Consider the following 23,560-nt stretch of genomic DNA (forward strand, 5'->3'; position numbering starts at 1 on the left):
CAGATCCAAAACTTGCATGATAAGTAGCCTCAAACAACTTATGGAGTAGATCTGGGCCTTTTGGAACTTAGGCTAGACGTCTGATGTCGTCAGAGGGCCAGCATCTATAGAAGCTAACGATGCCGACAAGGACTCCGCAAATACACAGTCTTTGCTGTCGCGGTAATAGCCAGCATGGCCTTAGCGCAGCGTATCCTGGTGAGGATGAAGTGGGTATTTGTACGCATTGCATGACAGCCCTTGGCCCCTTGCTTCAAGATGTACGAGTAATTTGGACCTTCGCGCATAAGTTCCCTCAAGTGAGATAACTGGACGGAAGAGAGGTGATGTAAAGATTTTTGTGTGATAACGTGCGTCCCGACAGCGTGTCTCGCGCGTGAAGCGAGATGTGCAGAGTTTTCGCCTTCGACCCAGCTGTTTGGACAACGTTTCGGCTGCTGACAAGCAGGATCAAGCGAATGTCAATTGTCCGGAAGTGCAGACTGATTGCGCTGCCATCATCAGGCATCCCGGCCCATGTCGTGTTACGTGGGTAGCAGATAGGTTGTGCCATCTTGCAAGCGTGTATATTGAGCAGTCATTGTCATCTCGATTGGAGATGTTCATTGCCATTTTGGCTAGTGCGTGGCGCTCGCCCAGTCTGCACCTGTGCAGTTGTAGTACTTTTGACAAGCCAGGCACCAATGACAATGTTCCGTCCGGTATTGGTAAATGCTCTGGGACACGGCACGCGAGGGTCGAACTGCAAGTCCGTGCCTAAAGCTGTCTGCAGCGTGTTGCATCGGGGATGCGGCACAGATGCTTGCGACAGCTTGGCTACAGAGTATCAATGTACATGTGTGCTGTTCGATGCCTGGTGGCCCATCTGCTGCGAATGCTACGTACGCAGTGACAGGCAGCTATGACGAGAGGTGGAGAAATGGGTCAGGCGTCGCGCCGCAGACAGCGCCAGTCTAGCGCGTGGGAGCTTGGCTCTGGACACACAGGCCTGCGGGAGCGGGATGACCAGCATAAGGTTTGGACAAAGGGTCTCTTCCGTGCGATTTGCTGGCTCGCTAGAAGACCAGGGCTCATGCATCTGTCATCCGTCATCGTCCCTGTTGACAAGACGCAGAATTTGTGTCGTGGGTAGGGAAGAAAATTGCCGCAACGCACGATGATGTTTGATGAGGGCCAGCGATGCAAGTGTGCATGAGAAGTTCGGCGCCGGCATGGCTTCCTTGAAGCTTCAGCTAGGACGTGCAGCATGCAGGCCCGCTTGAGTGGGCAGCTTCGTTGGTGGGAAGACCTGTGGACGCCATCGACTTTTCAGCGCCATCGGATCGCGATAGGGGAGTCGAAAGTGCCAGAACAACGCTGACCCCCAGGGCCTGCTGCAGCCGATGCTGGACGGAATACTCTGCAGCAGTGGACGAAGGGCGGATTTGGCGTGGGAGAAGGGCAGCTGCGAGAGTGACATTGCGCAAAGCCACAGATTAAACGATGCTGCGGGCCATGGCCGAAAGCGGAGATACGAGGTAGTTCCGAGACTTGGGGAGTGGGTTCTTCAATTCCCTTATCCCGTAAACCGAGGGGTACCTAGGTACCTGCCCTTCGCACCTGCCGCCTTTGAGTGGTTCGTTCGGAAGTATTGCCTACCTATCCTCTGCGTAGTGCGCCCGTCTCAGATAACGTGCCGCTATTTGTCTCGAGGCGGCCCAGACTCCCACATCTTTGCCGTAAACGATGAAGCAGGCGATGTCCTCGATGCGGGTGATGGTTCGCGCTACTTGTAGGCCGTGCAGCGCGGGTAGGACGCCTAAGACGGCTGACCAGGGGGTCGTGTGTTGCTCGGGAAACAGCTGTGATGTTGGGATAGAGTTTTTGTGCCGCGGTTGCACAATTGTGAGACGTGGAGCCAGAGCAGTCGCGGCTGACTACGCGCCTCGGGGGACGGCAGGAGCGAGCTGCGACGTTGGAAGTGGAGGAAGGCACCAAACAGAGCGACTGTAATAACGGTCATCATCATTGTCATTTGTTGTGACTTTTGCGTAGACTACATGGTTGGGTATTCACCAACACGGCGCGTGGAAAGACGCTGCAAATTCGACCATGGCCGTAAACTCCTTGAACACCTTGCATCCAACCGGGCCCATTTTGGTATCCGAGAGCTGCCACGCTCAATAGTAGGAAACAACACAGCGCGGCTCTACCATGCGTGTACTGGTAGATGCTATGCTTCAAACTGACATGCGTCTAACATTAATGCATCCAAAAAAACGCGCGGCCGGGGCCTGGAATGCCGGCCAGAAAGGGAAAAATCGTCGTCTAATTCATCATCGGAAAACCGGCGCCTCGCTCGCGAAGCACGCGTCCGCCTGGTGGAGGCGTCAGGGGAGGGGTAATTGTCGCCATCGGCGGGATAGGCAACATCCTGATGTTGTCGTCGGCATCTGCACCCTCGCGAGTACCCCATGTGGTCTGATAGCAAGCCGTCAGCAAGGTTGAAACGAGCGCGATGAATGATTCATGACATACCTCTGTCACGGTGATGCAGCCGTAGAGCTTGATCAGGTTGTGGAAATAGCCGAAAAGAATCGAGACCGGGACGAAGCGGACGTCGCCCGGGTTTCTTAACAAATGGGGAATTAGCTTGATCGTCTTCGCGAAGACCCAATGCGCGAGGAACAGCGCCCAGAAAAGGTTGCGCTGCCAGTCTTGCTCATGGGCTTGCTTGTCGTCCTCTGCTGCGTAGTATCCTGCCTCCGCCAGCGCGAGGTAGACCGAGACGAAGAGGGCGCAATCGAGGAGGAAGGCCCATTGCGTAAGCGTGGTTTGGAAGACGGCGTAGAGGGACCATGGGTAGTTCTATTGCGCAAGGATTAGCAAAGGTAGCGCGAATCGGCGAAGTCAAAAGAGGGGCTGGCTTGGCGGGCGTCCAACAACGCGAAATCTGTGCAAATATTGGAAACTAGCGGCACTCACCATCCACATGTAACCCTCCGTCAGGCTAGTCAGATTGCTCCTCCAGTTGGAGCGGACCCATCGCAGACATTGACGAAGGTATTTCGAATCGTCCTCAAGAGTCGTCTCGACTTCGCATTCGCGGTGGTTTTGCATTTGGATCTTCCAGTTGTGTGAGAACAACCATCGCGTGATGAAGTTATCGTCGTCGGCGTTGAGGAAGTGATCGCTGCCCCATGTCTCGTGCGTGAAGCCGTAGGTAAAATTGGGGTCTTGTAGGATCTCGGATCGATAGGCAACGGCGCGTCCAGATAAGCATGGTAGGCCACCGTCGATCCAGTTGCAGGCAGTGCAGTCAAAGTTCCTCCTCACCAGATAGATGGCACCCAGGAACTCCCAGATGCTGGAGCGGTTGAAGCGGCGGATTTGCTGGTTAGTTCCAACACCTCCGACAGATGGGTCTTCGAAAGGAGCAAGAATCCATTTGGTAAACTTCTCCGGTAACCATACATCGTCGTCAAGTAGAAGCGTGATCTTGGTCTCAACCTCGGGAATGGCTCGGCATAGCTGTCGACGCTTGTTGGCCTGGCTGACGGATAGAACTTGAATGATCTTGGGGCTGCCCAGCTCTTCTACCATCTGGTACACGCGCTTTACTCGCGAGTCGGGTGTGACGAGGAGGAGGCTTAATGGCTCGAGACGGTATGCGCTTTGAACCGTCTCTTTTAGTTGTTGCAGGTTTTCAGCAACTGTTGGGATGATGACAGTCATGTCCTTTGATGTGATGGTAGGGTCGTCGACAGGCTTCATGGGTGTGTACGTCCAGTTGCTCGCCAGGTTCACCCATAATCTGACATATCGAAACAAACTGTGGTACCGAGTCAGTGTCGTCCAAAGTGCGGGGAAGGCTGGCAGTGGCAGCTATGGTAGACTTACAAGAGAGCCAAAAAGATACAAAACCAACTCCAATTGGGGAACAAGGCTAATGGGAAAGAGAACATGGTGACGGCCAACGAGTGTGGTAGTGCGGAACGTGAACTACGACGGTGGACGGTAAACGAAGATCACATCGAATGGTGGGAGTGAAAAGCCGCTTGCATCGGGGAAGCAGCGGAAGTGACAGGTATTTAAACAGATGCTTGCGAGCGGGCTAGGGCGGCGAGGACATGTTTCGCTCCCGGCGCTGTTTAAGCTGCATGAGATTCCCTTAGCAGACTTTGGGGTAGTGTGAACATGGCTGGAGCATGAGGTAGTTGCGAAATTCCAGTAGTGACCAGGGTGTGTACGAGTCGGGAATAGCGAATGCGCCCACTGAGCTCGAGCGTCATGCTTGGATCCCGCCAGCCGTTGAATCGCTCGCATATTCCTAGCCACCCTAGCTGCAGCGCTTTCAGGGATCGACTGCATCGTGGTGCATTGCTGACAAGGGCCCTCATTGTAACCGCCCCGCGGTCGCTCCGGTGCTGGTGCCGTTGGGGCACGAGACAACACGCCTCCCCACTACTCTCACCTCATCGCGCCATCCACTACGGCGAATCTTGACATGCCTTTGCCATCGCCCACTGGTCCTCCTGACGCCGCCAGCTCGTTGATACGGAGCCGACGCGCGGGCTATGAACGATGCGGCTGATGATCGATGGGTCCTGGTCAATATGTGACCCCGCTTGGCGCCAGACCATCTGAGATCAATGGCTCTAGGCCTGAATTGCCCACTCTCTCGTCTTAGAGTCCCATGCACTAGCCGCTGCAAGCGGACCTTACCAAGCGTGGCGCAATAGCGACGATAGGCGCTTCGTTACCCTTTGGCGGCAGGGCTGGCGTCTCCATCTTCCGTTCGTACATGCTTCCGGCACGGCTAATTACTTATTACCACTCATCCACACTCATGCTACGACAGCCCTCGTTGTTGTGTCGCTGCCGCTGACCAACGGGAAAAATTCCGGGGCTGTTCACTTAATTTACTCGATTGCCCATTCTCTGTAGCCGAGCACCTGCAACAGCGACGGGTCGCCACGGTCTTTCGCTACTAGAGCAACAATGCCATGTGCCTCGCCGGTCCATATTGTTGGCGTGCTCCGTCCCTCTAGACACTAGTAGCCTGTATTGGTCGTACGTCGACCGATGGCTTTTTCGTCGGAGACATTGCCGTATACAGTAGCGAATTGCCTGGACTTCCTGCTACCTTGCTTCAGGTTGACTGTAATTATTGTCTTTGTCCCGCTGGACCAGAATGTTGGAAAGGTACCTGCACCGGATGAAGACGTACAAGGTCCGGGTACGCATGCCTCCAAACTCAAACGTCGTGTAGAACGCTGCAGAGACGGGGTTTATACCATGCTTATGCAGATCCAGTCGTCGGGCCGCGGGAAGCCATACGCGCATCCAATTACCTGACTGTCAACCATGTAAACGGCTTGCTGCTGCATACTGCATGTAATTTACGAAGGTGGGTGGGCGTCCAGCATGCGAGCGATCGAACGAAAGATGGGTCATGGCTGCTGGCGCTTCCCTGCATGAAGCCCTCCCTTTCGGTCCCGTTAACGTCTACATCCGGCTTTCAGATGAGCAGATGTAGACTGCGTATCTTATATCCTTGACCTTGTATGTGAGTTTAGCATGATGATGCCCAATGTCAGTAATGGTTGTACTACAGGCGGAAAAGAGCATTGATCTTGGTGGATCATCATGCCACATCGCAAGACGAAAATCACACCCCACGGATGCCAGGTGACAGCTGTCAGAATGGTCTCGGTTATTGCGTCATTAACCAGAGACACGGGCAGAGAGGATCCTCCACATATTGCGGATCGCTTGCCGGTTCCTCGCGAAAGCCAGAGCCATACACAAATGTACCTCATGTTAAGCGCTCCTGCGCCACAGACGAAACAGGGTCCAGCGCCATTGAGCCTCAACTACTATCAAGACCTACCAGGTGGACTTTCGCTGTCGAGATCTCATGCATCCGAGAAACACATTCCAGTGTTACTGGAGCGATGACAGATCCGTAATGTTCGACGAGGGGCGCTATCAGCACGACGTACAAGGCGTCATGGTAGCTCCATGTTAGACAAACCTGTCATGGGTCTAATCAGTGAAAGTCGTGGTAAGGTGCTCGACTGCCTGATGGAGCGGCCAAAATCCGAGATACATTCCGCTAGTGTTCAGGCGAAGACCTGTGAAAGCTGACTAGCACCCTATAGCCGTCGCACAGCTTTTCTCTAGTCAACTTGAAGGTAGTACAAAGGTGTCAATCGAAGGGTCGACGTTCAGTGTTGATAACGTAAGGTGAATTGAGGAACTCTTTGGCAAAAGTAGACATGAGATCGTGATTTGAGCGTGGGCTTACACCAGCCTCAAGGCAAAGCTATCCTCAGTTATGGTTGACCCATTTGACCCAAGATTGGGTGTGTTTCTTACGTGGTACACTGTCGAGGGTTCATCAAGTGCTGGACAAGGCTGGTGATGGCCCTGATGCGCTCCACTCACCCGGAGCTTGGGTCCGGGGACAAAGCGTAGGATGTCTTCGCCAGAAGATGTCGCAGCTGACTACACAAGTAAAGTTTGAAGTTCTGAATCGCCTGAGGCTTTTCTTGCTGGGGTTGCACCCTCTCAACAAAAGACGTCCAGATGACCTTCCTAAAGACCGGGTTTGCTCTTGCCTAGCTCACGATGTGCACCGTAAACGAGGGTGACCCGAAGTGAGATCTTGGTGTTTCCTTGGATAATGTAATCATTGTTTCAACTCGGCCATCGGTTTTCACGGGCACCGTCGTTGTCTCGGTGTCTCTTGAACGGTATGTTCAGCCAAGCCGTTCCTATGGTCTTAGTGTACAATTCTCATCGGCGATACCTGCCGCACTCAGCTGAATGATGATAGCGTTGTGGAATTGCCATGCAAGGAGTGTTTTGGGGAACCGCCATTGCCTCTGGGTCGGAGAGGGGCGCAACCGACCCAGGAAACCGACCTGAAAAGGCACACGCAAGTGCGAGCGTCTTGCGTGCTTTGGGACTCACTCCATTGAAAGACGTAAGCGTGCTACCAAAGCAGTATGGTAAGACAGCAAAGGCGAAAGAAGTGGGCTGGTAACGGATCGCGGCGGGTCAAGTGGTGGTGGTGGTTGCTTGCCTGAAGCTACAACAGCTTGAGATCGACCGAGAGACTAGCGCCGATCAGTCACCTGTGCACATGAATGCCCTATCGTACTCGCCAACACATGATCCACAGCCCTCCTGCACTCAACGACGCGTTCAGTCAAGCGTACGGGTGTATGCTAAACTTAACAGTGTATCAAGTGTGGCTACAGTCTCGTACGATGCTTGACCTTCCGCGCGGGGGCCAGGGTCATGCGAGTCCCTGGAGGACGCTAAGGACGCGCTAATCAATCGTGCTGATCGCCAGTCCCGAAGCGCTCTCGACCAGGTGTTCCCCACACACTCACACCACCTCTAGCCGAGCCACCTCTGCAGACCCTCACACGTCACTACGTATCTCGTACTTTGAACAGTAATACTGCTCGGACGGCGACACAGTCAAAGGGGTCGTGCGACACAGTTGTGCGGCGCAAAAATCCGCCCATGGGTATGTCGCTGAACATTCTTCGCAGGCTTCCAGCTGCGGCATTGTTGGACGCGTCATATTACGTGGAACATATCCCGCACTGCCGGAGATTGGAGGCCACTATAATCCGACTAGGATTGGGGGCTATAACGATGTCCTTATCCATATTCTGCACTGTATGCGGCTGCAGACACCTGGTCCCAAACCCGCCCAGATAGCTTATGTCCTTGTGCATAGCCATGGCCCTTCGCGAACGGTGTGAAAATTATTTAGCTGCATAAGCTGATCCTCCGGAAGGAAGGTAGAACAAAGACATCGAGTTCCTAGTCTTTGGCATCTACCGTCATCTTTGCTGACATTCCAACAAGGCATACCCCTCCAAGCGCATGTGTTGACAACCAAGCCACTCGCTGCCACGGGACGAGTACCAATAACTTCCACGAACATTTCCATCACGTCAAAATATACAAGACTGCCAAGTGAAGCGAGCGGTCGTCTAACAGGACCTCGGTCGATCTCTGATGTCGTGCATAAGCCACGGTACACCAGAGTGGACGCTCACCACAGCACGTGCAAGGAACGTCTATCGGATTACACCCTCTCTCATTCGCGTCAACTGATCCACCGCAAATTTCACGCAGACAGAAAAGTCGACCGCAGGGCTGTGTAGGCGTTACCCGCTCGTGGCGCCGACTATCTTGTGACGATAAGCATACATGATAGGACAATCCTGCTTTCGGCTATGAGACAAGGACTGGCAAACATGTATGCTATCCCAGCATTAAAATCGCACTGATCAAGATTAGGCATCTCGATACTGTCTTGCGGATCATTAATCAGAGTGCAACATCTCATATCTACACTAAACAGCCATGCAATAGACTTCCTTCTATCACTAGGGAGGGTACGGCACAATTGCGTAAAGTCCTTGACGATAGGTCTGCACGCATAACATCCTACAAACCCTAGGGGTATCGCTTGACTGTATCTCCGATACTGCATTGTCCTGCAACACCATGTAACGCGATATGGACCGTCCGAAAATAACCAATTTCGAGATCTGCCGATCGTATGAACACGGAATCCTTCTATCGGAATGCACCAAGAAACACTTGCGCAGTCCATGGTTCCAGGTACATCCGCGCATCGCACACGTACGGGGATGTTCGAGCCATCCATATGGCCCACACAATTCTGTTGAGATGTGTAGCATGCACGAACTTCAGATGCTGTGCGTACCCTAGACCTGCGCCTTGCCGCATGCACGCCATTATAATCCCTTGCTTGACCTGCATTGCAGGCCGAGGACTGCGTTTCGGCTACCCTGGTTCGCATACAGAATTTTGCCTGCTGAAATACCTAAACGGCAAGTCGATACAACGCAAGAGAAAGATTGGTAAGTACGTCGGTGTCGAGCTAAATAGGAATGTGGCACGAGACACAATTTTATCATGTCAGCCCTGGGATGCCGTTCAGATTGGCGTATTATTGCGCTCTATCGAAAGAACCGCACTGAATAGGACGACCAGTCAAAATAATCGAATTGAGTCCGCGTAATCACAGACGGGTGTGGTCCACTGCGACATGGTTACACGACTTCACCGGCAATAGCCCACGTTTCTTGGCTTCCTGGTGTGGACACGACAGCGGCAGCCAAACGATCCTGCTGCTACCCGTATCCGTACGCCTCAAAACGCCTCGAACCGCCCTACCCAGCTGACAGGATAGACGCGGTAGGCGATCTTACAAGTCATCGGTCTGGAACAATTCTACGGACAGACACTGAGTCTTTCGAACTCGAGACTTTTACTCATCAGACCACAGAGGGACACATGCACGGAAAGTTGCAACATGCGGAAATTCACGCCTGTAATCGCCTCTGAACAGCTGAGTGATTAGGCTATGAGATGCGGGGTGGTGCAAGCGCCACCCACCAGGCCCATGTTATCTGTGAGGCAGTGTGAGCCGAGTAAGATGCGATTGGATCTTCCCCACGGTTCCAAGCTGATTGCACCGTCAAGAGCGTCTTGATCTATGAACCAGCCCGCAGATGGATAAGTCAACACAGCGTTCGCCCGCTTCAATCATGGTCTTCAGCACCCATCTTTTCTCGTTCCACCGCGGCGTTCCACCACAGCAGTACTCTGCCTATTTCCCCCGAAGCATAAGCTCGCTGGCCACTCAGCCAGGGAATCGTCGCAAACTGCGTCAGCTCGTGGTCACATTGCTTGTTAATGAGATCTTTAGGGATTGGAGTCCGGAGCAAGAGGCCGACCAGGAATGAGATTCATAGCGCGGTTCCGCACAACGACACCGATCGGGACGAGGGATTTGACGGACATAAGTGGACATGGAGTTCAGGACCGCCGTCGCACAAGGCTCGCATGCCTTCACACCCTCAAAACAACAGCGTGAGTGCGATGAAAGGACTAAAACCGGGCCGCATCAACAACAGTCGGCCGTGTTTGACGTCCCTAGACCAGCTATCGGGATGTACGAACCGGTGACTTGCATCAAAAGACCAGATCGTCTCTCGATCGACCTGGGCAGCCAAGCGGACTGGGCCGAGGCTGGCTCTCGAGCAGATCTCAGGGTTGCCGGCTAAGCGAAGGATGGGATACCAGCAGTCGAGAATGGAACGGACAAAGGAATTCCTTGTGCGTCTGCAAGCCACAAGAGACAGTGCCGGAAATGCTTTTTCCCGTCAGCTGCACTGCTGCACGGGATTATGTTTGCTTTTTCGGAGCTATCCGAGGGGGAGGAATCCCATGGACCCTGGCAAGTGAGGATGACCAAGACTCTCCAACATGAGCGATGGGTACCATACCCGTTGCTGATATCGCGGTCAACTTCTCCGTGCCACTCGTCGTCGTCGTCGATATGTCTAGTTCGAGGAGTGGAGCAAAGACGAGGGATGGGCAGCAAGCGACGACCCGAAAAAGCAAGTACACGACGTAACTTTGGCAAGACCATCAAGTTGTCTGCCCCATTGGTTGCATCATCTCGCGAAACAAGAGGAAAAGATTGAAAGCTGCATTAGAAGCACTAACTACACACTCATCTAGAAGCAAGCCTCTGCCCTACCAAGGGTACCAAAGCCCATGCCTTATGTCCCCCAGCTCTCCAAGAGCCACCTCAGCTTTGCATGTACAATCGTGAAGGTCCTGTATCTAGGCCCAAGAGGACGGAACGCGCTTCACCGACGGTGATTGGATGGACAAGATAAAGACGAGACGTCTGGTAAGGAGATCGTGGAGTAAATAGGCAGATTAGTCCTGTAACGCAGTGATGGTATAGTATCGTGTTATGATGGAGTGTACAGGTGCCATCTCCTTGGACTACAACTTCGACTTGGTAAAACAATCAGAAGAGTAGAGAAGGAAAATAACATGTCGTGTCTCAGTCTCTGCTTTTACGGAATGACACTTTCTATCATGGTGTAGTAAGGTGTAACTGTGGGTTATGCAGCGGGCATCGACAGTTTACACGCACATATTCAGCTACGGGGACAGAACATCTAAACATTGAAACTTGGGTTAAGATAGAACTTAAACAGACATCCATGAAAACTCCTGTGTGGATTTCTTCTATATCGAGTAGAAAGCTCACAAAGCACCATGATCCCCTTATATGGACATGTAATGTTTTGATTGTTTCAAAGCTGAAAGCCTCACATACTGTTGTCTCATACATTCAACCAACTACTCTTAAATCGTCCATAGCAATTAATCAAACCCCTCAAACCCACTCTCATCCGCACTCCCTCCATCCCCCTTCTCCTCCCCAACCTCCCTCCTCTTCGCCGCCTCCCTCGCCCCCTTCCTCTTATTCTCAATCATGCGATCATACCCACTCTTACTACTAATCCTGTCCGCCTTCACCCCCTTGCCATCTTTGCCCTTCGCACCACCCCCAGCTCGTCTGGCTTCCACACCCCTCCTCTTAAGCATCTGCCTCTCCCTCTTACTAGGCGTCGGCAACGCATCCAACAACCACTGTTTCACACACCCTTCCCCCTCACCAACCCCCCTCATCTTCTCGCTCGCCCGGATAACATTCGCAATAAGCTTCACAAACGGAATATCGTCTTGAGTGTAAAACGTCACAGCGACGCCTCCCTCACGCCCCGCACGACCCGTCCGACCAACGCGGTGCACGTAGCCGGCTGCGGAGGAAGGGACGTCGTAGTTCACCACGCCGTTTAGACCGCGGAAGTCCACGCCGCGGGATAACAAATCCGTGGTTATAAGGACCCAGATCTCGCCCTTTCGGAACCGCGTCATTATGCCATCTCTAGCCGACGAACTCAGATCAGCGTGGAGTACTGCGATGCGCGAACTACCGCCTGCTTCAGGCGGGATGTCGTAGAGGAGTTCGGAGTGGAGGGCGATGGCGCGGGGGATGGTTTGTGTGAAGACGAGGAAAGGGGGTCGCAGGATAGGGGTAGAAGATGATGTGAAAACAGAGGTTGGATGCAGGAGTTGGCGCAGACCGAGGAGCTTGCCTTGTTCAGTTGCGGCGTAGGTTAGTTGGTGGGATATGTTTGGTATGGCGGAGTCTTTTAGGCCGACGACGAGGCGGATGAGGGGAGGTCGTGCGGGGAGGGTGGTGGTGGGCTGGTCTGAACGTTGGGAAGTCGGTGAACTGGAGAGGGCGGTCCAGCGGTCGTTCAAGGTAGACGTAGTCAAACTGTCGATATTCGAGCCCATTGTTGCGGACCAGAGACCGATTCGTAGCTTCGGATTCGTGCAGGCGTTCCATATCGCGAGGGTTTGTTCGCGGAAGAGAGGGTCGAGGAGGACGTCTGCTTCGTCGAGGACGAGTTGGGATACACTGGGGATACCCGCGACGGTACCATCCGTGCGCTTCAAGGCGTTCAGCAGAGCAAGTGGTGTAGCGACCAAGATGGCAGCTTTCACAAGCTCTGCCCGTCGACCAGCTTGCTTCTTCTTTGGTGCTATTGCTGTCTCCTCGTCTTCCGACTCAGACTCGTCGTCGTCGTTGTCCGATACCTCAGCTTTCTCTGCGTCGTCCTGCGTCTCTTCTTCTGGCTCCTGCACAACTCGCATACCCTTCCTCATAAGCGTAGCCTTGACCGCCGTCCCCTTGGCCAATTTCCTCGCCTCATTAACTATCTGCGCAGCGAGTTCTCTCGTAGGAGCAAGAACAACGGCGCGAGGACCCTCTTTCGTATCCGCAGTCTTGCCCTCCGCAAGCAACGAATCGATAATCGGTATCAAGAACGCTATCGTCTTTCCACTGCCCGTCGGCGCCACGGTCAAAAGATCGATATCCCCATTATACTGAGCCCCAGACAAGCCCTCGGCATCCTGTGCAACCCCATTCGAACCCTCACGCCCCTTCTTGCTCAGCAGCAACGGTAAAGCGCCCAGTTGCACCTCGGTAGGTAGCTTGTACCCCTGCTCCGCTATATTCTCCGCCAGTCGTTTCGAGATACCGTATCGCGTCCGTAACTGGGCAAACGAGGTGAGGGGTTGTGGGTAGAGCGACTTCTTCGCATCCTTCTTCTTCTCCTTGACCTCCTTCTCCTTCTTCCGCTTCTTCGACTTCTTTTCTTTGACTGGCTCTTCTACTTGCGGCGCGAAGTCTTCCAGGACCGAGACCTTGAGTTTGTGCGAGCGCAGTATCCGCTTGCACTCGTCTACATCGTATGGGTCCTCTTCTATTTCCTCTGTATCGTTTTGAAGTCTGGCCTCTTCCTCCTTCTTCTCTTGCTGCTTCTGCTTCTTCCTCTGCTTCTTGGATAGCGTGCTTCCGTTTACGTCTGGTTCTTTGCTTGCACCGCCGCCGAAGAAGTCGAGGTCGGCGGGCAGGTCGTTTGCGCTAGGAGATGCATCCCGGCCATTCTGCCCCCTCTTTCTCTTGCGACTGGGACTCGACGTGTCGGACGGTTGTGCTGGGTCGTCGTGGCCAAACAGCTGCGGGTTTGCGACGGCGCCGGAGGAGGGAAGCTTTTGCGCGGACGAGCTTGGCGCCGCTTTGGAGGATCGCGAGAGGAGTTTGAACACGTTCATAGTGGCGGTGGACCAGGGCAGAGTCAAAAAGAGTGAGTTATATCCTGTCTGGCATGGCGACTTGGGTTTTGCTCACACTGCAAAAGTTGGATGGATGCGCTCAGAAAAATAACTGGGCCGCGGCGATTCGGCGCAACTAGCGCCGATCATTCGAGCATTCACGCAGCTATCATTATCGTTGGTTCGGCTGAAGGAGGTGCTTGGACTGAAGTAGATGCATTGCCAATAATTGCACATGTGTAGAAAATGGAATCTAAATCAGAGGTATGTGCAGTATACAGTATCGGATCCCTTGCATCCCGAGTGCACCGCAAACACACTTGCTCAGCTTCCCTGCCCGCCAAATCGTACAGTGTTTCCTCGCCGCCCCCTCGCCGTCTTGCTCGCTACCGTTGGAACCTTTGTGCATGCTGTAATAGTCGTATCGTAGCTTCCTCAGCTCATCGCACTCAGTGGTGCTCGTCCTTCTTGGTCCTGTAGCCAACAAGCTTGAAACGGCCGATGATCTCGCCAACCGAGAAGAAGCCAATCACCTCGGCGACAACTACTCCCATCGAGTACCATTGTTCGCGGGGGATGTTCCGGACTTGTGCAAGGACGTTGGCGGGTTGCTGCGAGGCGCTGTTGGCTTCGCTGGCTACGCGGTTGAAGAGCGAGGTTGGGTTGCGGAGAGCGTTCAATGCGGGCTGGATGTAGTTCTGCATCGTCTGGACGGATCTGGGTGCAGTTAGTAATTATTCCGATACTCCAGTGTGTCGAGTGGTGCTGCTGAGAGGCCTACGGTGGTTGCATGCTTCGTTGGTGGGCAATAAGCTTGCCGAGCTCGAGTCCGACCCTTCCGTAGTAGGTAGCCTTGGGAACCAGTCCTGTAGTACTGTCAGTCGATAGTTCAGTTTGGAGATTTCCGCTGTTCTGCGACTCGCGGCTATCCGTCTGTCATGGGTGAGCCAGGCAAATATGGCTGCGCCTGATAAGCCATGTAGAGCTGTTCGGACAAGCCAATGCACTCCGCAACTTGCTCTCTCAGCTCAGACTACTGCACGCAATTCGCACATGGCCAATTGATACCCTCCCCCGCCGCAGAGATGGTGTGACTGACCGTTGACGAAGTTGACCATCCTTCCTACCCGTCCAGTGGCCTGCTGTGTCGCATTGTTGGCGGCTTGACCGGCACTCTGTGCGGCTGAGCTCGCCGAGCTTGTGACCTTGGTGAGACCCTCTGATGCCTTTGACTGTGCCTTTGACGCGGTTTCCTTTACAGTGTTGGTGGCTTCGGCGGTCGTCGAGGCATTGCGGATGCCAGCGCGGCGGACGGCAAACGTCGATTGCCGTATGGCGGCACGTGATGCAGCGAGAGACATGTTGATGCGAATTGACTGAGGGGAGATGGGGTGTCGCCGGTCGTCTGCTCGTCTCGTGAGGGTGGATGGAGCTCGGCAGTGACGCTTGGTTTTTCAGCGGAGTCCGTGCGTCGTCGCCGCTTGCCGGCTCAGGGGATCAACCATGTTGCCATCACAACCTCAACAATCCCATGCTAGTCACCATGAGGTCACTTTCATGAGAGATTTGTAGTTGTATCATGAAAAATACGTGCTTCACTGTCATACTCATCTCCAGGTTATGCGACACTTCTCCAGTAGTAAACAATCTTCTCACAACACCATCACCAACTACCATCGAAACTACTCTTCTTCTCCTTGGGCTGTCCCAACATCTCACCTTTGATCAGAAAGTTTAACTTTCTGATCTCGGTCCAGCGACTCAACGCGCCCAGCTCAAGCACACTCATCCTTCTCATCTTACCACTGGGGTTTCCAATAACGACAGCTTTCCAGTCACTGCCCCGGCCGACCTTTTCTAGGTCTTTGAACTCCTGCCAGGCTGCCGTATCGCGACGGGTTCCGAAGGTATGGTTGGGTATAACTTGTACGGACTTGAAGCGGCAGAGGACCAGGATCAGAAGAACAGTGATGCCAAAGAGAATGCCCGCCGTAGCACCCGTGGACTTTTGTGCGCCAAGACTTCGCGTCATGTTGCCGCCCACCATGGTTGCGACAGCGGCGAGGACGAAAGCAATGATCTGGCTAGCAAAGATACCAGCAGTGACACGTGGGAAGGAGGTGTAGTTCGTCCTTCGTCTGCGATCTTGAACAGCCATGCTTTGCAAGCGATGTCGCGTGTTGACTCCAGGTTGCAAGTCACATGTATCAAACGTCTCCATCATCAGGCCATGGCATTCGGCTATGGCAAGGATACTGAGGAATCCCACAGCGCCAGCGAAGATAATCGGTACAAGCCATGGCTGAGGGCACCTAGCCGACGAGACAGTGTACGCCATGCCCATCAGCGGAAGCGTGAGCGTGAAGATGGCGCGGCGGACAAGATGGCTTGACCAGGTCACTTGCTTCTGGAAGGTCATGGAGTCGGTACGGAAGGCACTTTTTCGCTCACGAGAGAAGATGCCGGCTTTCGTCAAGGGGATGGCGAGGAAGGCGCCAATAGCTATTGATATAACGCCTGCGCCCACCTTTGTTGGTTTCCATCGGTAGTCTCGCGACAAGAGAGCGCCGAGAAGGACTATCACAAGTACCACCTGGGCGTAGATCCATCCCAGGTAGAGTGCCAGGACGAGGAAGCCAGGTTGGCAGAGCATCATTGTCATGAGCTTGATGCCCGCCCACACTTCTTCAAACCAATACTTCGGTCCCTCAGTCTCGATATGTAACTTTACCTCACCCCGACTCACGCGCCTCGTAATATAGTTCTCGTCTGAGTCGTACACCTCAGTTACAGACTTCCGAAAGGGTGCGCGTCGCGTTTCCGAAGTCGTGATGTTGAGGACCAAGGCAAAAGCTAGAATCACGACGATAATGTAGAATCCCCACTGCGGCGATAGACGGTCGATGATCGCAGCGCCAATCTGAAAGCCGACGGCAATGGAAGCAATCCAGCACCATGACCAGATACCCAGCCACATACCCATACCCCCACCATGGCGGCGGACATCATTCGCGACAACGAACTCTTGGTGCGGATTCTTGGACTGTAGCGAAGCCCCAAAGAGATCAAGCAGTACAGTGATGTAATTGACGTTTGCGAAACCGAGGACGAGACCAGATACACCACGCGATAGCAGAAGGCCGACACGATACCTTGCCTCCTTGTTGTGGTAGCCGCTTACAACAATAGCTTGGGGAAACTGAAGTGGCAAGGCGATCGCTAGAGAAGCGAGAATGTAGGGCTTGCGTCCGTGCAGGAGAGGTAGTGTCCAAGCGAAGAAGGTCGAGATGGCAAGTCCAGCGTAGAGTACTGCATTGCCTATGATCACGATATGGCGTTCGTCTGCGAGAGAGTACTGGATACGAGGTACCTCACCAGCGTAGATACCGACGATGATGCCAAGCAGAGCTGTGTTGATACATGCAATACTAGCGGTCAGACGCTTCTTGCCCGTAGACCAGTTTCTCGCGATTGGCTGTCTACGGTGGTGTCGATGAAGACTGAACGTATGGTGATGCGCCTGTTCTCGCACCGTGAGTTCACCGCCATATGGTTTCGATGGTACATCATCCTCGTCGGATGAGCACTCGGTTTCACCGAAGCCTGAATCTCTTGGTTCGGGCCGAGGCTTGGGTCGACACACAAGCTCTGGGCTGTGGTGGCGTCGATGTCGGTGTCGTGTGGAATCACCGTGGTGGCGTCGGCGAGAGCGACCACGAGACTCATCACGACCCACAGGACGGAGGACAAAATCCACATGTTCTCTCGGAGCTGGCTGAACGAGCTTAGGCAGAAGCAGATCGGCATGGAGGTGGTCTCGCTCGCTTTTGCGGTCACTGGACGAACATGACGACGTAGAAGAACTGCTTTCTTTTCGCGCATTCTGGTTCGAGTAGGCCCAGTCATAAGACACTGATGCTCTTGGCAGGTCAGCATGCAGACGGACGTCGGGGGCGATATCATCCAGATTAGTCCGATCAACGACAACCGGGAGTACGTTGTGAGTGCGAGAAGGCGAGCTTGAAGACTCAGACACCTTCAGAGGAAGAGCAGTTGTCATGAGATATTCGGGCTCGGCGGTAGCGTCGTGTACGGCGTCTCTCGCCCCCTCGATAATCGTGTACAGTTCTTCCATTTGGCCCCGATCATCGGCAACCTCTGCAACCGCGGCAGCTTCCTGTACCATGTCTTCCAAGTCTTCTACTGCGTTGCTAATCTTTCGTTTTGCCGCCCGCTCGAAGGTAACGCGGGCTGGTGCCGGTTGCGTGGGAGACATTGTGACTCTAGAGATGACTGCCGGGGGTGTGCTGGTGCAATCTGACGTGCTGGACTGTTGAAGATGATTCGGGACCGGCGCGAGGCTGTCAGCGCGAGGGCGAGCATCGTGCACACGGCTGACCCCTGACTCGTCAACGTCTTGTTTGATATTTACGACAGAAAGCCTCTTTTGTGGTTCATGTGACTGCGATATGGATGTTCGATGCGCCGACCTTAACGGCGTTACTGTATTAGTCGCCAATGAGAAACGACGCGTTTGGGCTTGTCGATGTCTCGTCACTGGGGATGGGCTACTGGTAGCTGTTGATGGAACCCAACGTTCACCTGCTGGTACTGATGACTTCCTTCGTGGCATCGGTCTGGTCGTGATAATGGGCTGAATCCCAGTCGCGACAGTCACCTTGCCGCTAGGTCGCGTGCTTGGTGATGGAGACGGCTTAGGGCTTTCGTGACCATCTACAGGCGAGCTGCATGGGCTTTCTACAGTCGTGCTGTTCTGACCATCCGTGAACGTTGCAGCCACGGCCTGTGAAGTTTTGTTGCTGAGCCAGGGAAGTCTGTCCGATGTCGTTCGTGTTCCAAGCTTCTTGCGTTCCGGCGCCTTCGTCGTCTTTGAGGGAGCGCTCGACGCCTTCGAGGCATTGTTCTCAGACTCAGTCATGTTGTTAAAAGAACACTTGATTGGATTGGTCTGTCTGAGACGGCGAATACGTGTGAACACCAAAGAGGGCAATTTACGCGCTCATGTGAAGTTTGCCGACCGAGTTGCTAGAGGGTTGGTTGGAATGAGAAGTTTGCCTAGAAGGTGAGATGCAAAATGTATATGAGACGACCAGCTTCGACTGCTTGCAAACAATCACAAGCAGGGCGGCGGAGGCGGAGGACGTAGAGGGTGTAGAGGAAGCTGGTCGTTGTAGCGATGAGACAAAGGATGGACGGCTGGAAGGTGTGGAAGCAGTGTCGTGTGAGTGCGACAACATGGAGGTTGAGCTAGCTCTGTTTATTTGCCTGGCCTTGGACTCGCTCTTTCCGTTGCTGCGTAGAAAAGGCGCCGGTGACTTGAAGGGCAGCTGCGACACTAACGCACGTTCTCCGAGATCGAATCAACGGCAGTCATGACATTGCAATGCTTCTTGCATCTTACTTGAACTCATTGCTGAAAACACTGTATTACGCTATATTTTGCTAACTCCCCTTCCTTCCGCTCGCGACGGAGAAGAACATTCCATATACGCCATGAAACACATGGGTGAAATCAAACGCCAGATACCCCATATCGTACGCCGATGTACATTTCCCCGAGAAGAGAAGGTAAAGCCTTGATCATTCGAGATCGGGTATCAAAAAATGCGAAAACACGTGTTTGCGCGTCTAAATATGCGGGTAGGAAACAGATGTTGTTAGAAAAGAACATGTGTGATGAAAAGACGATAGATCGAACATAGAAAGAGCGAAAGGAAACCATAGCGCGAACGCTGTGTAAACGTAGAGGAGACCCGCAGCTTTCTCGCGCACACTAGCCACCACCCATACCAAACAAGAACTTCAGCTCTGATACGCTGAGCTTGGTAAGGCTCTTCGATGCATTCTCATCCAGCGCCGCATCGATCTGCTCACGCTTCCTATCCTGGATAGCAATGATACGATCTTCCACGGTCTCCGGTACAATGATGCGATGCACATATACCTCACGCTCCTGGGGCATACGATGGGCGCGGTCGATGGCCTGTTCTTCGATGAAAGGGTTCCAGAAAGGGTCGAGGATAATGACCTGAGATGCTTTCCAGAGGTTGAGACCCGCGTTACCGGCTTTGAGAGAGACGAGCATAATGTTTTCGTTTGGGTCGTCCATGAAGGCGTTTACGGCGTCGGCGCGCTCGTCCATCTTCATGCTGCCGTCGTAGCGCTGGTAGGCCAGTCTTTCTCGGTGTAGAGGTACTTCGACGAGATCGAGCAAGGAAGTGAACTGGGAGAAAACGAGCGTCTTCTCAGTCGGGTCATTCTCCTTGATCTCTTTGAGCAGTTCAACAGTCCTGCTGATCTTCGCAGACGGAATGAAGGTCTTGTCCAGGCGACGCAGGTAGCGCTTCTTGGCGCTCTTGTTGCGGAGAGACTCTTTCTTGAGCTGAGCAAGAGTAAGCTTGGGTTTGGCACGTTCCTTGCCCTTGCCCTTGTTGCCCTTGCCAGACTTCTTTGCCTTTGCCTTTGACTTTGACTTCTTCTTAGACTTGGACACAGATGCGGAGCCTAGGTCGTCGTCGTCATCTTCCGCCTCATCGGCGACGTATTCGTCTTCCTCATCATCGTCAACGACGAAGCCAGCAAGGTTGCCCTTCCTGTCGACATCCACTGCATCCTCCTCGTCTTCGGAGATGTCAGAATCAGAGTCATCTTCTTCAGCATCGCCCTCCTCTTGTTCTGACAAGTCAGCTGACCCAAGCCGCTCTGGGCAGTGGACCTTGCAGAAGTGCTTGTAATCTGTGATCAGTTTGGCGCTGATATCACCACGGCAGTGTGGGCACAAGGCCGGGGCAGCTTCATCATTGCCATCTTGAGCGGTTCGCATGGCCGGATCCATGATCTTCTGGACACATTCACCGCACACCGTATGTCCACACGGGATGAGGATCGTCGGATTCGGATCGAGATCAAGGCAAATCGGGCAATCGAAAGACTCATTAGCCTTCAGTCGCGCGACGACCTCATCACTCAGTTCCCTGGCGCGGCTCAAGAGATCGTGTTCATCGATAGCCTCGGTTGCTGGTTGACTGAGGTCTTTGATAAGATGCGGATGACAGCATGCTTGGCGGAGGCGAAGCAGGAGAACCAAGACGTTGGCGTAGTTGCTTGTGACAGTACCCTTATCAAGGAACTTATTCATCTGAAGCTGCGACTTGGTTTCTAGAGCCTTGTAGAGCTCATGTTCTTCGTCTTCGAACTCCACACTATCGATGGCAGAGTGCTTGGGAGGGATTTTGGAAACAGGCTGCCCATCAACGACAGCGTCTTTCCGACGCCGGAGCATGATACCCTTGATTACGATGTGAAGACGGTTCTGTGCACCGGTCCGCGCGCGTGGCTGAGTGCTCTTGTAACCCTATATTTCGTTAGTAAAAGATCGTACCCAATAGTCAGAGTCATCTGTACTTGCCTTTGCAATGTCCATGCTATACTTGGTCCATGTAGTATACGGCGACATCTTCAAGAACCGGAGAAGAGGGAAAAGCTCGTCAACACTGTTCATCATGGGCGTACCAGTCATACACAAGCGGTGTTTAGCCATGAGATCAGCGCACGCCTTGGACGCCTTGGAGTTCCGGTTCTTGATATTATGGGCCTCGTCGATGATGATACGATACCACATGCACTCTTGTCCTAGCAGTGCGAGCCTGTCCTTGGCCTTGCGGCGCATGCTAGGGTTGCGGAGCTCTGCGTCGTTGGCCATCGCCTCTTTGGAAGACTCCTTTTGCTTGTATTCTGAAGTCAGGGAACCAAAGGTGGTGAGGACGACGTCACACTGGCGAAGACGAGCGAAATCAACGTTCTTACCACTGCCATGATAGAGGTGAACCTTGAGCTTGTCGCGAGGATGGATATGACGCTCGATCTCCTTCTCCCATTGTCGCATAAGGGCGACAGGCGCGATAATGAGCGTTGTCTTGCATGCCGGATCCGTCGGCGGATTCGCGCAAATGAGAGCGAGGGCCTGAATGGTCTTGCCCAGACCCATATCGTCTGCAAGAATACTGCCCTTGGTCGCGCCGCGCTCCTTGTTGAGCAGCCACGTGAGACCTATACGCTGGTATTCTTTCAAAGTACAAGTCATGGTCTTGGGAGTGGGCGCTCGCTTTTCTTTGTCCTCTTCGTCAACACCAGCACTGATGCTCTGCAAGAGCTTCTCAATGTCTTCCGCCTCATTGACATTGAGCGGGAAGCGGCCATACTCCTCTGCGTCACTGCTCCACCCTCGCATGTGATCAGGATAATCTGCTTCAGCACGAGGCTGATAAGGGAAAGTCTGCGGCACAGCGAAATGACTACCTGGTGCACTGGGTGCGATCAGAAACTCAGCAAGCTCTTCCGGAGCCATGAACTCTTGGTTGAACGCATCTGCTGGTAGTATGGTGCCATTGTCACTTCCTCCCTGATAGTTGTTGAGTTCCGGGAATGGGTCCATATAGTGTGGGGCGGGATCTGGTTGCGCATGTACATGGATAGGAAGCTCGTAATTGCCAGGCGAAGGTGGATTCGATTCAGTCAGGTCGACAAAGTCCATAGGGTCAGAGTGACGAACCCGAGCGGCCTCGCGACTGGGAAGCGATTGTGACCATGGACCAACGGGCGAAGTTGGAGTTACCGGACTAGGCTGCCCGCTGACACGCTTGGCTTCGGGGTAGTCGGTTATCCCAAGGCTGCGCTTGCGGCTATGTTGTGGTTCAGGCAGAGGCGGCGAGGGCGGTACTTGCACACCATATGACGAACCGTTGGTGTATGACGGGCCGCTATGGTAGATTGTGTGGTTGTTTCCGTTGGCATGTGTCCAGTCACCATTCTCGTTTGGAAAGGCCTGGTCATATGCAGTCATGGCGTTGTTGGGCTGGAAACCATTTTCTGTGATGGAGGTGACCCGGGCATCGATCTTGCTTTGGCGCTGCTCATACGACCGCTGCTGGTATAGCGTCTGGAGCATGTTCTCGTATACCGGCCGATCAGCGGGATCAATGGCTGGAAGGACCTCTTCGAGCATCTGAATATTGTCCTGAAGGCTCATCCCGTCGGACGCCATCTTGGGCTAGGCGGTACCGTGGTTAGGTATGCGAAGGAAGCGGGTCGGCGGTTGTACCAGGGGACGTGGTGGTGGGGTGGGAAGCGCCAGCAGTGCGGCGCAGGGCGAGTTAAGTAGGAGAGGCGCTGTCGGTGCTGCGGCGAGGACGCGGTGAATATGAAAGTGAATGGGGAGACGGTTCTGGTGAAATCAGGCAGCCGTGCTTGCCTCAGCTGGGAGGGAAGGCGCCGTCGAGGCAGTTGCGATGTGCGGGCGCGACGCGTCTGGTTGCGCGGGCCTTGTAGGCGTACGACGAAGCAGGAAGCGACGAAGAAGGTTGTGAAATGCAAACAACGAGGTTGCGACAAAGAAGCGAGCACAAGTTGAAGAAGAAGCAGACTAGGAAAGCGAACAAGGCGCTCCCGTCTACCGTATTGGGGCCATGATAGCCTTGTCGCAGTGGGGTGTGGGTTGAGCGACGACTTGACGACAGGGAAAGATAATGCGAAAGGCACTGCGCGCAGTCCGACATGTCGCGTCCCCCTCCGCCGTTACCGAGAAAGGGCAGCCTTTGCTAAGCCGAAGCGTGATGTCATCCGATACCAATCAAATCAATGAAAGCACGTCTCCAGGCGAAAATGCTGCAAACCAACGCTACACAGGGCGTGTGAAAAAAGCCCAGTCCTACCCAGCTGCTGAGTTGGCCACGAGGCTGAAAGCTGAAGGACTTTGTTTTCTGCCCTGTTCTGATGCTCCGGTCAGCAAACACGCCTGTAGTGAGCTTGGCGTGCATCCATGTACAACGACGTCAAGCGAGGCGCGCGAGAGACGCGAAATTAGATAGTGAACTAGCTGCATGTAGTGGCTTTGACGTCTATCATAAATAGATACCATGGGCGAGCATATCCGTCGCAATTAGCAATTGCCCATTCCGGGCCCCCATACTCGTGTGGGTGACAGAGCCCTCGAGTCTGCGGGTCT

At 53.7% G+C, this 23,560-nt stretch overlaps 5 protein-coding genes across 5 annotated transcripts; all 5 read right to left on the bottom strand.

The window, feature by feature from the left end:
* Window positions 1–2,307: 2,307 nt before the first annotated feature.
* On the bottom strand, window positions 2,308–3,944 carry J4E84_008024 (uncharacterized protein; the record flags this gene model as incomplete). Its single annotated transcript, XM_049390602.1, has 4 exons — window positions 2,308–2,460; window positions 2,518–2,847; window positions 2,965–3,811; window positions 3,880–3,944. The coding sequence occupies 4 exons, from the start codon at window positions 3,942–3,944 to the stop codon at window positions 2,308–2,310; spliced, it is 1,395 nt and encodes a 464-aa protein (XP_049241703.1).
* Window positions 3,945–11,226: 7,282 nt separating this feature from the next.
* Window positions 11,227–13,536, bottom strand: J4E84_008025 (uncharacterized protein; the record flags this gene model as incomplete). The annotated part of the gene is made up of 1 exon (XM_049390603.1): window positions 11,227–13,536. One exon carries the CDS (start codon window positions 13,534–13,536, stop codon window positions 11,227–11,229), a length of 2,310 nt encoding a protein of 769 aa, XP_049241704.1.
* A 449-nt stretch (window positions 13,537–13,985) lies between these two features.
* On the bottom strand, window positions 13,986–14,897 carry J4E84_008026 (uncharacterized protein; the record flags this gene model as incomplete). Its single annotated transcript, XM_049390604.1, has 3 exons — window positions 13,986–14,253; window positions 14,318–14,402; window positions 14,636–14,897. 3 exons carry the CDS (start codon window positions 14,895–14,897, stop codon window positions 13,986–13,988), a joined length of 615 nt encoding a protein of 204 aa, XP_049241705.1.
* Window positions 14,898–15,199: 302 nt separating this feature from the next.
* Window positions 15,200–17,812, bottom strand: J4E84_008027 (uncharacterized protein; the record flags this gene model as incomplete). The annotated part of the gene is made up of 1 exon (XM_049390605.1): window positions 15,200–17,812. One exon carries the CDS (start codon window positions 17,810–17,812, stop codon window positions 15,200–15,202), a length of 2,613 nt encoding a protein of 870 aa, XP_049241706.1.
* Window positions 17,813–19,330: 1,518 nt separating this feature from the next.
* On the bottom strand, window positions 19,331–22,600 carry J4E84_008028 (uncharacterized protein; the record flags this gene model as incomplete). Its single annotated transcript, XM_049390606.1, has 2 exons — window positions 19,331–20,911; window positions 20,939–22,600. The coding sequence occupies 2 exons, from the start codon at window positions 22,598–22,600 to the stop codon at window positions 19,331–19,333; spliced, it is 3,243 nt and encodes a 1,080-aa protein (XP_049241707.1).
* Window positions 22,601–23,560: the final 960 nt, after the last annotated feature.

This window comes from Alternaria hordeiaustralica (genome assembly GCF_023758085.1).
Source record: "Alternaria hordeiaustralica strain BMP 2776 chromosome Unknown scaffold_19, whole genome shotgun sequence".
NCBI classification, from domain to species: domain Eukaryota; kingdom Fungi; phylum Ascomycota; class Dothideomycetes; order Pleosporales; family Pleosporaceae; genus Alternaria; species Alternaria hordeiaustralica.